This window comes from Borostomias antarcticus (assembly GCF_949987555.1).
Source record: "Borostomias antarcticus genome assembly, contig: scaffold_128, whole genome shotgun sequence".
Taxonomy (NCBI): domain Eukaryota; kingdom Metazoa; phylum Chordata; class Actinopteri; order Stomiiformes; family Stomiidae; genus Borostomias; species Borostomias antarcticus.
The window spans coordinates 259,275-273,767 of record NW_028175670.1 but is presented as its reverse complement, the minus strand read 5'-3'; the positions used below and the strand labels follow the sequence as shown (position 1 = coordinate 273,767).

Below are 14,493 nucleotides of genomic sequence, written 5' to 3'. Positions count from 1 at the left end.
CCTGAGGCAGCTGTCTCGTTCGATAGGTTCTGGGGACTGGGGGGCGGGGCCACTTCTGCAGGTGCAGCGAGATCTGGCGGACGTCAACGAGGTCAGCATAGCATGGGTCACGTAGCATGTCCTCCTGAGAGGGTGGGTTGTCTGGTGTGTGTGTGTGTGTGTGTGTGTGTGTGTGTGTGTGTGTGTGTGGCAGGTTCAGACATGTCTAATGACCAGCTGCACTACTGACACTTAACACGCTGATGATTACATTATAATACTCACAGTAAATGTGTCAGCTATACTGTTAATGTGTGAACTGAATTAAATCCTTCTACCACCAAACTAAGGCATGTTGCACTGCGCGCACACACACACACACACACACACACACACACACACACACACACACATGCGACAAACACACACACAGTGACAAGAGCGTACCTGTACTCCTGCAGTTGCGTCTCCAGCTGTGTCACTCTGGTCTGCAACGCCGGAACGTTCCAGGCCTGTTCCTGGATCAGCCGGACTCTCTGCAGGCCGTGCTTCAGGGCTTCCCGTGCGTCCTCCGCCCGCCTCCTGACCACCAACACAGCAATCGGCCAATGAAATCCTCTTATCTTATGTTATGAGGTGCATCACTGAACGGTGGATGAGGGGAGATGGGTCTGTGATGCTGGTAGATGTTGGAGAGAGAGTGAAAGATCGAGGCTTGACTTCATTTGTGAGCCTGTGTTTCCACTAGCCATTAAAACCAACCTGATCTCAGCACTCTCCTTCCGCAGTCTGGACTCCACCCCTTCCTGTCTCCGAACCTCCCGGTAGGCCCAGCCGAGCTCCTCTTCCAGGCGCTGATTGAACCTGATTGCCTCCTCTAGCTGTCCGTCACGTGACGAGCGAATCAACTGCAGCTCCCTGACGATAGGGTCCCTGGGGTCCCGTCTTCCTGACGGCCGCTTTGCCGGGGTCCTCCTCTCCCCGCCGACCCCGGGCCCTCGCCCCTGACCCCCCGCTGACCCCCCGCCGACCCCGGGCCCTTGCCCCTGACCCCCCGCTGACCCCCCGCCGACCCCGGGCCCTCGCCCCTGACCCCCCGCTGACCCCCCGCCGACCCCGGGCCCTCGCCCCTGACCCCCCGCTGACCCCCCGCCGACCCCGGGCCCTCGCCCCTGACCCCCCGCTGACCCCCCGCCGACCCCGGGCCCTCGCCCCTGACCCCCCGCTGACCCCCTCTGGCTCGCTGGGGAGGTCACCTCGGAGGGCGTGGGTGCGTTTGAATCAGAGGGGCTGAGTGTGTTTGAGGACACGTCCTTAGAGGGGTCACCGGCGAAGGCATGGTGTCCCCTCTCCTGCCGCAGGGCCACCTCCAGAGCCAGGCAGCGGGCGTCACTGGACTGCAGGGCACAGCGCAGGTCCTCCACCAGCTCCCGCAAAGCCTCGGCCTCACACGGCCTCTCACACGGCCTCTCACACGGCCTCTGCCTCTCACCCTGCTTCTCACCCTGCCTCTCACCCTGCCTCTCACCCAGCCTCTCACACTGCCTCTCACCCTGCCTCTCACCCTGCCTCTCACCCTGCCTCTCACCCTGCCTCTCACCCTGCCTCTCACCCTGCCTCTCACCCTGCCTCTCACCCTGCCTCTCACCCTGCCTCTCACCCTGCCTCTCACCCTGCCTCTCACCCTGCCTCTCACCCTGCCTCTCACCCTGCCTCTCACCCTGCCTCTCACCCTGCCTCTCACCCTGCCTCTCACCCTGCCTCTCACCCTGCCTCTCACCCTGCCTCTCACCCTGCCTCTCACCCTGCCTCTCACCCTGCCTCTCACCCTGCCTCTCACCCTGCCTCTCACCCTGCCTCTCACACTGCCTCTCACCCTGCCTCTCACCCTGCCTCTCACCCTGCCTCTCACCCTGCCTCTCACCCTGCCTCTCACCCTGCCTCTCACCCTGCCTCTCACCCTGCCTCTCACCCTGCCTCTCACCCTGCCTCTCACCCTGCTGTCCAGGACTTCCCACCTCGAGGCAGTTCTCATCTCTGCCATTATTCCTCCCATTGGAAGCGAGCCCTGGTCGGTGGCCGGTCTGGTCCTTTGGGAGGTTAGGGTTAGGGTTAAGGGTTAGATAGTTAGGTGAGAGGTTAGGGTTAGGGTTAAGGGTTAGATAGTTAGGTGGGAGGTCGAAGTTGAGACTCTTCCTCCGTCGGACCCGCGGCCACCGGAGCCGGATCTCGCGCTCCACGTGCTCAGTCTCCCCGGCGACGGGAAGGCGCGCGGCACCGGCGCCGGTTCCGTCTCGAGAAGCACGGACACGGAAAACCCCGCAGAGCCGCGAGTGGAAGTCCTTGAATGAGAGATCCCGAGGGAGCCCGGAACACACGCCGCGATCTTCCTCTTCCTCTTCCTCTTCCTCTTCCTCTTCGTCTCCGTGAAGCGCTTCCCTCCCCTCGCCCGCGAGCCCCAGCACCGCGCAAAGCACCGTGAAGTCCTCCGCCGACACCACGTCGTCCCGGTTGGAGTAGGCCAGGTGATGGAAGACCTCCTGCAGGTACTGATCTATCCCCGTGGCCAGCACCACGATCTCGTTGTCCACCCCGGGGTCGGGGCGGTGGTGATGGGCCAGGGCGCACCGCAGCCACTCGCTCTGACGCGCTGCCCGGGCAGGAGGCTGGGAACCCGGGACCGTTTGCATCCTGATAGCTGCTCTATTCCCACCAATCAGCTATTACAAAAGTAAATTCAAAGCAAAAGCAAGAGATAACCGGAGCTCCTATTGACTAAAACATGTCCCGGTGAACAAATATAGGCAGCATGATCCCGTGTTCGGTCAATTTGCGTTATCCAGAAACTTAGACAACAGAAAACTGCTAAACATATCCTCACAACAACACACAAGTAAGTGTCGACACTGTTCTCCTTGCAATGCCACTCGAGCCAGGACTGGGGAGTCAGAATGGGGCGGTCAAAGAAACGCCTGGAAACAGCTCCACCCGCAAGCATTGACAGAATGTGTGTGTGTGTGTGTGTGTGTGTGTGTGTGTGTGTGTGTGTGTGTGTGTGTGTGTGTGTGTGTGTGTGTGTGTGTGTGACAAAGAGATTAATATTATCTTATCTCACTCATCAACGTATCTCTCATGATGAGTAGCTTATTATGTCACCAAATGTGTGTGTGCTGCGTTGTTCAATAACAGATCAGTTTCCCTCACTGTCCTGTGTCACTTTAAGATGAATGCAGATTTGCTCTCGATCCAGTGACAGATTCAAATCTGACTGAGTCATGAAGGTTTATGTTTCAATATCTGACTCACTTGTGCTGTAGGGGGACCACATCTGACAAGGATACCTGATCTACAAACACATCTATACTACCGCTTCCACAGGAAACCTAATACACACACATACACACACATACCACTGTCCCCACATCAGCAACAACATACCAGTGACTTCAGTACATACCTCCAAGAGCACACACACACACTCTCACACACACACTCAACACACCTCCAAGAGCACACACACACACTCTCACACACACTCAACACACCTCCAAGAGCACACACACACACTCTCACACACACACTCAACACACCTCCAAGAGCACACACACACACTCTCACACACACTCAACACACCTCCAAGAGCACACACACACACACTCTCACACACACACACTCAACACACCTCCAAGAGCACACACACTCACACACACACTCAACACACCTCCAAGAGCACACACACGCACTCTCACACACCCATGTAATACACCTCCAAGAGCACACACACACACTCTCACACATACACTCAATACACCTCCAAGAGCACACACACACACTCTCACACACCCACGCAATACACCTTTAAGGAAACAGTACCTCTGAGCAGAAATACCTTCCCCATACACCCTCACAGATACTCATCACACACCTGACAACCCATACAAAGAGACCGTCCAGGGTAACACACGCCCACACCCACGCATGACTGCACACTCACACACACACACACACACACACACACACACACACACACACATACACTCACACACCATCCATCTACTGTGACATGTGGACCAGGGTGAGTTCCAACAGGAAACAAACCCGCTATAGTGTGAGGCGTCTTAAGATGAGTGAGGGCTCATCTCAGTCCATACACACACAGACACACATTACAAACAAACACACACAAACACCAAACACACACATGGTCACGTGCCCACACACACACTCACGCTCTCTCTCTCACACACACACACACACACACACACACACTACAAACACACTCATGCTCTCACACACACACACACACACACACACACACACACTAAACTGTGTACCTAGTCCACAGGTCAGTATGAGATGAGTCACCTGCAGCAGGATAAATGAGAGGGGAACTTCCCACAGCTTAGAGAGACTTGGTTTGTTTAGTCTGTGATCTCCAGACAAGGTGGATGAACTTCAGTTTCAGAATGAAGGTGCTCCTCAGGCTCTGGGTAATTTGAGTGGCTTCACTGTGTCCTTTGGGTCAGTCTAGACTAGAGGATGATACCAGAGCTCTCATCCGCTGTGCTCTAAATATTATATATTATTATTAAATATTATCCTCACACTCACTAACCCTAACCCTCAAGATGACCAGATACTAGCCTACTTGTGATCTCGGGGAGGGAGACATGCATGATTGTCAGGAGATGCAAAAACTACGCTGACCTATTTCATGGACAAGTGGAGGCAAGTGAAGACAACAGACTCCCGGCCACTCCTGCCTGGGCTTCTCTGAGTGAGTGAGTGAGTGAGTGAGTGAGTGAGTGAGTGAGTGAGTGAGTGAGTGAGTGAGTGAGTGAGTGAGTGAGTGAGTGAGTGAGTGAGTGAGTGAGTGAGTGAGTGAGTGAGTGAGTGAGTGTGTGTGTGTGTGTGTGTGAGTGTGTGTGTGTGTGTGTGTGTGTATGTGTTGTCATGGTCTCTTCCAGCTTCAGAGCCGGTCCCGAGATAAGGTAATCACATTACTGTATAGGGCTTGGCACAGAGGACATGTGTGGGCAAACACACACACACACACACACACACACACACACACACGCCCACCCATAGGGAATGGCAAACACTTTAGTTAATGAAGTTAACCATTATCTGTCAAGAGGGCAGGGGGGTTTAAACCTGTTCACTCCTGCTGTCAGTCAAATCTGGCCACATACACCAATGAGCTGCCCCCAGTGGCAGGAAAGAGCATCACACCAAACAGACATCGCTCTATTTTACAAGTTCTCTAGAGTACAGTCAACGTACTTCCTCTGACAACAGAACATACTTTCGTCTTTGCGACTCCAGTACCTATCCTTGATCAAAGGTATTTTTTGTTTATTTAAATCATGCTATGGTATGAGGCTGGTTAGTGGTTCATGTGTTGCTGATGAAGCCAGCGAAGGTCATTAGATCCATTCAGCCCCGCTGGTCTCTGAGTCAACCCAGCTGCTGCTAGCTGTTCACTGAAAGGAGCTGAACTGGAGGTGAATGGATGACAGACAAACAGGGAGGCAACAATGGCAGCAGTGGTGTGGAGGAGCAGAAGGATGGAGCAGTATGTCAATGTGCGTGTGTGTGTGTGTGTGTGTGTGTGTGTGTGTGTGTAGATGAGGGGAGGGGGACAGTGGCCTGTTGTTCAACTTAACGGTTGGGGGAGTCATTAGAATCAGTATTCAGGCTTTGTGTTGAGTACCTTATGGCCCACTTAGGATGAACAATAGACCGAGATACACACATATGCGTATTAGCCCCAACACACACCCTCTCCAGCCCCAACACACACCCTCTCCAGCCCCAACACACACCCTCTCCAGCCCCAACACACACCCTCTCCAGCCCCAACACACACCCTCTCCAGCCCCAACACACACGCCTCTCCAGCCCCAACACACCCTCTCCAGCCCCAACACACACACCTCTCCAGCCCCAACACACACCCTCTCCAGCCCCAACACACCCTCTCCAGCCCCAACACACACCCTCTCCAGCCCCAACACACCCTCTCCAGCCCCAACACACATGCCTCTCCAGCCCCAACACACACCCTCTCCAGCCCCAACACACCCTCTCCAGTCCCAACACACACCCTCTCCAGCCCCAACACACACCCTCTCCAGCCCCAACACACACCCTCTCCAGCCCCAACACACACGCCTCTCCAGCCCCAACACACACGACTCTCCAGCCCCAACACACACCCTCTCCAGCCCCAACACACACCCTCTCCAGCCCCAACACACACCCTCTCCAGCCCCAACACACATGCCTCTCCAGCCCCAACACACACCCTCTCCAGCCCCAACACACACCCTCTCCAGCCCCAACACACACGACTCTCCAGCCCCAACACACACCCTCTCCAGCCCCAACACACACCCTCTCCAGCCCCAACACACACCCTCTCCAGCCCCAACACACATGCCTCTCCAGCCCCAACACACACCCTCTCCAGCCCCAACACACACCCTCTCCAGCCCCAACACACCCTCTCCAGCCCCAACACACACGCCTCTCCAGCCCCAACACACACGACTCTCCAGCCCCAACACACACCCTCTCCAGCCCCAACACACACCCTCTCCAGCCCCAACACACACCCTCTCCAGCCCCAACACACACCCTCTCCAGCCCCAACACACACGCCTCTCCAGTCCCAACACACACCCTCTCCAGCCCCAACACACACCCTCTCCAGCCCCAACACACACCTCTCCAGCCCCAACACACACACCTCTCCAGCCCCAACACACACCCTCTCCAGCCCCAACACACACCCTCTCCAGCCCCAACACACACCCTCTCCAGCCCCAACACACACCCTCTCCAGCCCCAACACACACGCCTCTCCAGCCCCAACACACACCCTCTCCAGCCCCAACACACCCTCTCCAGCCCCAACACACACCCTCTCCAGCCCCAACACACACCCTCTCCAGCCCCAACACACACCCTCTCCAGCCCCAACACACACGCCTCTCCAGCCCCAACACACACACCCTCTCCAGCCCCAACACACCCTCTCCAGCCCCAACACACACGCCTCTCCAGCCCCAACACACACGACTCTCCAGCCCCAACACACACCCTCTCCAGCCCCAACACACACCCTCTCCAGCCCCAACACACACCCTCTCCAGCCCCAACACACACCCTCTCCAGCCCCAACACACATGCCTCTCCAGCCCCAACACACACCCTCTCCAGCCCCAACACACACCCTCTCCAGCCCCAACACACACGACTCTCCAGCCCCAACACACACCCTCTCCAGCCCCAACACACACCCTCTCCAGCCCCAACACACACCCTCTCCAGCCCCAACACACATGCCTCTCCAGCCCCAACACACACCCTCTCCAGCCCCAACACACACCCTCTCCAGCCCCAACACACCCTCTCCAGCCCCAACACACACGCCTCTCCAGCCCCAACACACACGACTCTCCAGCCCCAACACACACCCTCTCCAGCCCCAACACACACCCTCTCCAGCCCCAACACACACCCTCTCCAGCCCCAACACACCCTCTCCAGCCCCAACACACCCTCTCCAGCTCCAACACACCCTCTCCAGCCCCAACACACACGCCTCTCCAGCCCCAACACACACCCTCTCCAGCCCCAACACACACCCTCTCCAGCCCCAACACACACCCTCTCCAGCCCCAACACACACACCCTCTCCAGCCCCAACACACACCCTCTCCAGCCCCAACACACACGCCTCTCCAGCCCCAACACACCCTCTCCAGCCCCAACACACACCCTCTCCAGCCCCAACACACACCCTCTCCAGCCCCAACACACCCTCTCCAGCCCCAACACACACGCCTCTCCAGCCCCAACACACACACCTCTCCAGCCCCAACACACCCTCTCCAGCCCCAACACACCCTCTCCAGCCCCAACACACCCTCTCCAGCCCCAACACACCCTCTCCAGCCCCAACACACACCCTCTCCAGCCCCAACACACACCCTCTCCAGCCCCAACACACCCTCTCCAGCCCCAACACACATGCCTCTCCAGCCCCAACACACACACCTCTCCAGCCCCAACACACACACCTCTCCAGCCCCAACACACACCCTCTCCAGCCCCAACACACACCCTCTCCAGCCCCAACACACACCCTCTCCAGCCCCAACACACACCCTCTCCAGCCCCAACACACACCCTCTCCAGCCCCAACACACACGCCTCTCCAGCCCCAACACACACCCTCTCCAGCCCCAACACACCCTCTCCAGCCCCAACACACACCCTCTCCAGCCCCAACACACACCCTCTCCAGCCCCAACACACACGCCTCTCCAGCCCCAACACACACCCTCTCCAGCCCCAACACACCCTCTCCAGCCCCAACACACCCTCTCCAGCCCCAACACACACCCTCTCCAGCCCCAACACACACCCTCTCCAGCCCCAACACACACCCTCTCCAGCCCCAACACACCCTCTCCAGCCCCAACACACACGCCTCTCCAGCCCCAACACACACGACTCTCCAGCCCCAACACACACCCTCTCCAGCCCCAACACACACCCTCTCCAGCCCCAACACACACCCTCTCCAGCCCCAACACACACCCTCTCCAGCCCCAACACACACGCCTCTCCAGTCCCAACACACACCCTCTCCAGCCCCAACACACACCCTCTCCAGCCCCAACACACACCTCTCCAGCCCCAACACACACACCTCTCCAGCCCCAACACACACCCTCTCCAGCCCCAACACACACCCTCTCCAGCCCCAACACACACCCTCTCCAGCCCCAACACACACACCCTCTCCAGCCCCAACACACACACCCTCTCCAGCCCCAACACACACCCTCTCCAGCCCCAACACACACGCCTCTCCAGCCCCAACACACACCCTCTCCAGCCCCAACACACCCTCTCCAGCCCCAACACACACCCTCTCCAGCCCCAACACACACCCTCTCCAGCCCCAACACACACCCTCTCCAGCCCCAACACACACCCTCTCCAGCCCCAACACACACCCTCTCCAGCCCCAACACACCCTCTCCAGCCCCAACACACCCTCTCCAGCCCCAACACACACGCCTCTCCAGCCCCAACACACCCTCTCCAGCCCCAACACACACCCTCTCCAGCCCCAACACACACCCTCTCCAGCCCCAACACACATGCCTATCCAGCCCCAACACACACCCTCTCCAGCCCCAACACACACACCTCTCCAGCCCCAACACACACACCTCTCCAGCCCCAACACACATGCCTCTCCAGCCCCAACACACACCCTCTCCAGCCCCAACACACACCCTCTCCAGCCCCAACACACACCCTCTCCAGCCCCAACACACATGCCTCTCCTTTGAAGCTCCTACAGTGACCCTTTACCTCCTCCAAGCCCCGCCCCCCATGTCACAGTCCCCTGGCCAGGCCTATATCAATGCAACAAGGAAGTGTGGGGAAGGCCTCTTATTTCATGCCATCTGTGATTTGGACCTTAATTAAATGCAGGTCAATTAATTAATGGTGGCCATCTAATTAATTACATGAATCAACGAGGTGAATAACTCTCTCACTCAGTGGGTAATACGAGATGTTCTGCTTCAGATAGATAGAATATACAAAGTAGTGAATAATAAAAGAGAAAGAGAAAAAGGAATACACATACAGTATGTGTAAAATATAGAATATATATACTGTACATATATACATACATACATATACACACAGTCTCTATAAATATGTATAATACTCATACATACATACATACATACATACATACATACATACATACATACATACATACATACATTCATAAAACTCAGGCACTGTTATACAGTCAGATGGCCGATGGCACAAAGGAGCGTCTGAACCGCTCTGTTTTGCATCTAGGTGGGAGGAGCCTGTGGGTGGGAGGAGCCTGTGGCTGAAGGTGCTCCCCATCTGCCACAGCTCCTCGTAGAGGGGAGAGAAAGGGTTGTCCAGCATGGACTTCAGTTTGTCCCTCATCCTCCTCTCCAGTCTCCACCACAGTCTCCAGGCTGTCCAGTTGCTGCCTCACAACAGATCTGGTCCTCCTCACCAACTTGTTCAGCTTGTTTGTGTCCCCAGACCTGATGCTGCAGGTCTCCCCAGCAGGCCAGCAGTGTGCTGCTCCCACAGAACATCCTCAGCAGTCTGCTACACACATCCAAGGACCTGAGCCTCCTGAGGAAGAAGAGTCTGCTACACACATCCAAGCACCTGAGCCTCCTGAGGAAGAAGAGTCTGCTACACACATCCAAGGACCTGAGCCTCCTGAAGAAGAACAGCCTGCTACACACATCCAAGGACCTGAGCCTCCTGGGGAAGAAGAGTCTGCTACACACATCCAAGCACCTGAGCCTCCTGAGGAAGAACAGTCTGCTACACACATCCAAGGACCTGAGCCTCCTGAGGAAGAAGAGTCTGCTACACACATCCAAGGACCTGAGCCTCCTGGGGAAGAAGAGTCTGCTACACACATCCAAGGACCTGAGCCTCCTGAGGAAGAACAGTCTGCTACACACATCCAAGGACCTGAGCCTCCTGAGGAAGAAGAGTCTGCTACACACATCCAAGGACCTGAGCCTCCTGAAGAAGAACAGCCTGCTACACACATCCAAGGACCTGAGCCTCCTGGGGAAGAAGAGTCTGCTACACACATCCAAGCACCTGAGCCTCCTGAGGAAGAACAGTCTGCTACACACATCCAAGGACCTGAGCCTCCTGAGGAAGAAGAGTCTGCTACACACATCCAAGCACCTGAGCCTCCTGAGGAAGAAGAGTCTGCTACACACATCCAAGCACCTGAGCCTCCTGAGGAAGAAGAGTCTGCTACACACATCCAAGGACCTGAGCCTCCTGAGGAAGAAGAGTCTGCTACACACATCCAAGGACCTGAGCCTCCTGAGGAACAAGAGTCTGCTACACACATCCAAGGACCTGAGCCTCCTGAGGAAGAAGAGTCTGCTACACACATCCAAGGACCTGAGCCTCCTGAGGAAGAAGAGTCTGCTCTGTCCTTTCCTATAGAGGGCCTCAGTGTTGTCTGTCTGTTGGTCAGGTGCACTCCCAGGAACTTGTATGAGTCACCCATCTCAATTTCCTCCCCCTAGATGGTAATAGGGGTTGGGGGCCTTTTGTTCCTCCTGAAGTCCACAACCAGCTCCCTGGTTTTGCTGATGTTGATTTGGAGCTGGTTCTCCTCAGACCATCTGACAAATCTCCCGACCACATCCCTGTACTCCTCCTCTACGTCTTCGCTGATGCAGCCCACGATAGAGGAGTCGTCCGAAAACTTCTGGAGATGGCACGCTACAGAGTTGTGGCTGAAATCGGAGGTGTGATATGGTATCACCGTTTCTGTGCTTTCCAGCATCGCAAGGCTTCTGTATCTACAGTATAGTTACTTTGAAACATGAGCAGATCACTGGCCTAGATCAGTGCAGCTGGAACACAAGAGGCCAGGGGAGTGTGAAGAGTGAAAGAGAGACATGAGAGAGGAGAAGCCAGGAATTAAAGATATGGGCATGAGGAAAGTGGGACAGAGGACACAAGAACTGGCATATGTCCAGACTTGTATAACAGTTGTTTAAGGTGAGCATTAGTCTGTTATTCAGGCTGGTGCTACACTTTAAATATAATGATTAGGCACCCCTGATGTGTGTTTATGTCTGTGTAAGAGTGAGAGCAAGAGAGAGACTGTGTGTGTATGTGTGAGGTTGTATGTGTGCGTGTGACCCTGTACAGATCAACGATGTTGACGTGATAAATTAAGTAGATAACGAGGCGGTATGTGGCAGTGCAAACATTTCCTCATCTCTCAGGTATCAAAGGAATGCAGGTTTTCCCGTATTTACATATACAGGGTCACGGACATGGCTGCACCTACACACAGATGAGGACGAAGAGCAGATTGGAAAGAGTACAGGGCATGTTTCTACAGGTATCACATGCTGGTGTTTCTACAGGTATCACATGCTGGTGTGAGCTCTGTGTGTTTTAGCTCCCCCTTCCTTGCAAGCATTCTGCACTCTTCCTTATAGATAAGCCAAACGGATCAGCTGTTATGGCGTTTCCATTAAATAGCCTACCATAGGCTACTGCCACCTTCCGGCTCAGAATATATGGCACTTCCGACCAGAAATGTTTGCACAAAAAGTAGGCCATGGTCATTTAACATAACACCCAATTAACATAATTAGGATTTTAAAAAAACAAAACAAAAAAAACACATGTCACAGACTACAGCGGGTTAATCAGAGCAGTAGCCTAATGTTACTCCAAAACAAAACAGTTAAGGGTAGCTCCTAAATTAGTTGTGTGATGAGATGTTTATGTTTTCAAGTTTTACATGCATTCCCCTGCCCTCTCCAAGTGCATAGCCTAGGCTACTACGTTTTAATAGGTCTAGTTCAAGTAGCAGTGGGTTGGGCGAAATAACTGCTTGGGAAGATAACACACTTGAGCACTTGAGGTGGTCTACTGACAGAAGTATTCGTCGCTGGGTTGAGCAAAATGTCTGGAAACATTATGAGATTTTACGATTTTACAGCCAAACTTCTGTCGGGTGATATATTGAGATTATCATCACTGCAAGGAAAAGTTGTCCTGATTGAAAATGGGGCGTCTCTCTGAGGTACGACAACCAGGGACTACACTCAGATGAACCAGGGACTACACTCAGATGAACCAGGGACTACACTCAGATGAACCAGGGACTACACTCAGATGAACCAGGGACTACACTCAGATGAACCAGGGACTACACTCAGATGAACCAGGGACCACTCAGATGAACCACACTCAGATGAACCAGGGACTACACTCAGATGAACCAGGGACCACTCAGATGAACCAGGGACTACACTCAGATGAACCAGGGACCACTCAGATGAACCAGGGACTACACTCAGATGAACCAGGGACTACACTCAGATGAACCAGGGACTACACTCAGATGAACCAGGGACTACACTCAGATGAACGAGCTGCTTGCGCGTTACAACAAACAGGGGCTCGAGATTCTTGGTGTTCCCTGCAACCAGTTCGGACATCAGGTACTTAAGATGTTCCTCTTTTCTACAATTAATGAGTAGGATCTATCACTACATAAAACCAATCATGTTTGCTGTAGCTTTTTTGACTGATATGTTAAACATTGATTACATAGTTCAGTTGCAACATAACGAGATTAGGTTTCACTTCCTTGTTGGCTCTGAAATTATTTTCAACAAAATGGCTGTTTGGTCAACTGTTGTAGCCTGTGTGTAGGCTAGAACCATGGATGTATGTATTAATAGAACTAGAACACAAATAAAATGTTTCACAAATATTAGAAACCGATTGCTGAATTTGATTTTATTCAACAGGAGAACTGTAAGAATGATGAAATCCTGGCGTCCTTGAAATATATCCGCCCAGGAAATGGCTTTGAGCCTAAATTCCAGCTTTTGGAGAAGGTGGATGTGAATGGAAAAGATGCTCATCCCTTGTTTGTCTATCTGAAAGACAAACTGCCATTCCCCAGTGATGACTCCATGTCCCTCATGAGTGACCCCAAGTTCATCATCTGGAACCCTGTCTGTAGAAATGACATATCTTGGAACTTTGAGAGGTTCCTGGTTGGCCCTGATGGGGAACCCTACAAGCGCTACAGCAGAAAGTTCCTAACCAGCGACATTGAGGTCGATATCAAAGAGCTTCTGAAGAGGGTGAAATAAACCATCCAGGCAGATGACTTGCTGGTTCATAGGGGTTTGGAGTGTGACCAAGCACAGCAGGGTGCCTTTTCTGTGTTAACCAATCAGTCACACATTAGCATTGGTTATTTAATCACATGTCCCCAGCCTCAGGTGACTCTTAGTACCCTTTAGACTTTGCTCTCATCTATAATATGCAGTTGTTGTTTAACCTCTTTACTTAATGAAGAAACTCCTTGAAACCCATTTTTGTGAGTGGAGTATCTGATAAAAATGTGTAAAAGCCTAAACCTTACAGTAATCTATTACTCATGTATTGCAAAGTCTTTGAGTGAATCATAAATAAACAGCTTTAAGGAAATTGAGTATAGGCCTGCTGGTTGTATTGTTTTACTGCAGTAGTAGGGGGTCTACATATTACAGTATATGTCTCATATTAACGTCTATGGCAAATTAGCCTACATCTCAACTTTGAGAGCTGTATAATGATACACAAGTCATAACATGGAACCTGACATATGTCATAGTAAACAGAAAGATCCTACTCCTGCTCTGTTTCTAACAGGTTGGTACTCGTCTGATTTGGACATTGCTTTTCTCTACCAAGCTGCCTGTCTCCCTCTGCCAATGGTGCCGGGAGCTCCAGTATACTGTAGGAGTGACACATGGGTCAGTGCATTCTCAAACTCCAATTTAGCCAACATCATCAAAAGTGCTTTCTTTGTACGGGATACAATATGAGCTTTGAGTTATTGGACTAATAATGTATGATAGCCTACTATCT

General features: G+C 53.5%; 2 protein-coding genes across 2 annotated transcripts in view; one reads left to right on the top strand and one right to left on the bottom strand.

Moving 5' to 3' along the window:
- LOC311329365 (uncharacterized protein) overlaps window positions 1-2,669 on the bottom strand; it is a gene marked incomplete at both ends in the record, with an annotated part of 3,615 nt that extends 946 nt beyond the window's left edge. The window contains 3 exons of the mRNA XM_084463222.1: window positions 427-561; window positions 742-1,496; window positions 1,998-2,669. Coding sequence (XP_084319348.1) covers window positions 427-561; window positions 742-1,496; window positions 1,998-2,669 — 1,562 coding nt within the window. The remainder of the gene's footprint in view (window positions 1-426; window positions 562-741; window positions 1,497-1,997) is intronic.
- Window positions 2,670-12,525: 9,856 nt separating this feature from the next.
- Window positions 12,526-13,990, top strand: LOC311329360 (glutathione peroxidase 1-like; the record flags this gene model as incomplete). Its single annotated transcript, XM_084463214.1, has 3 exons — window positions 12,526-12,672; window positions 12,990-13,067; window positions 13,380-13,990. 3 exons carry the CDS (start codon window positions 12,526-12,528, stop codon window positions 13,728-13,730), a joined length of 576 nt encoding a protein of 191 aa, XP_084319340.1. The 3' UTR covers window positions 13,731-13,990.
- Between the last annotated feature and the right edge of the window lie 503 nt (window positions 13,991-14,493).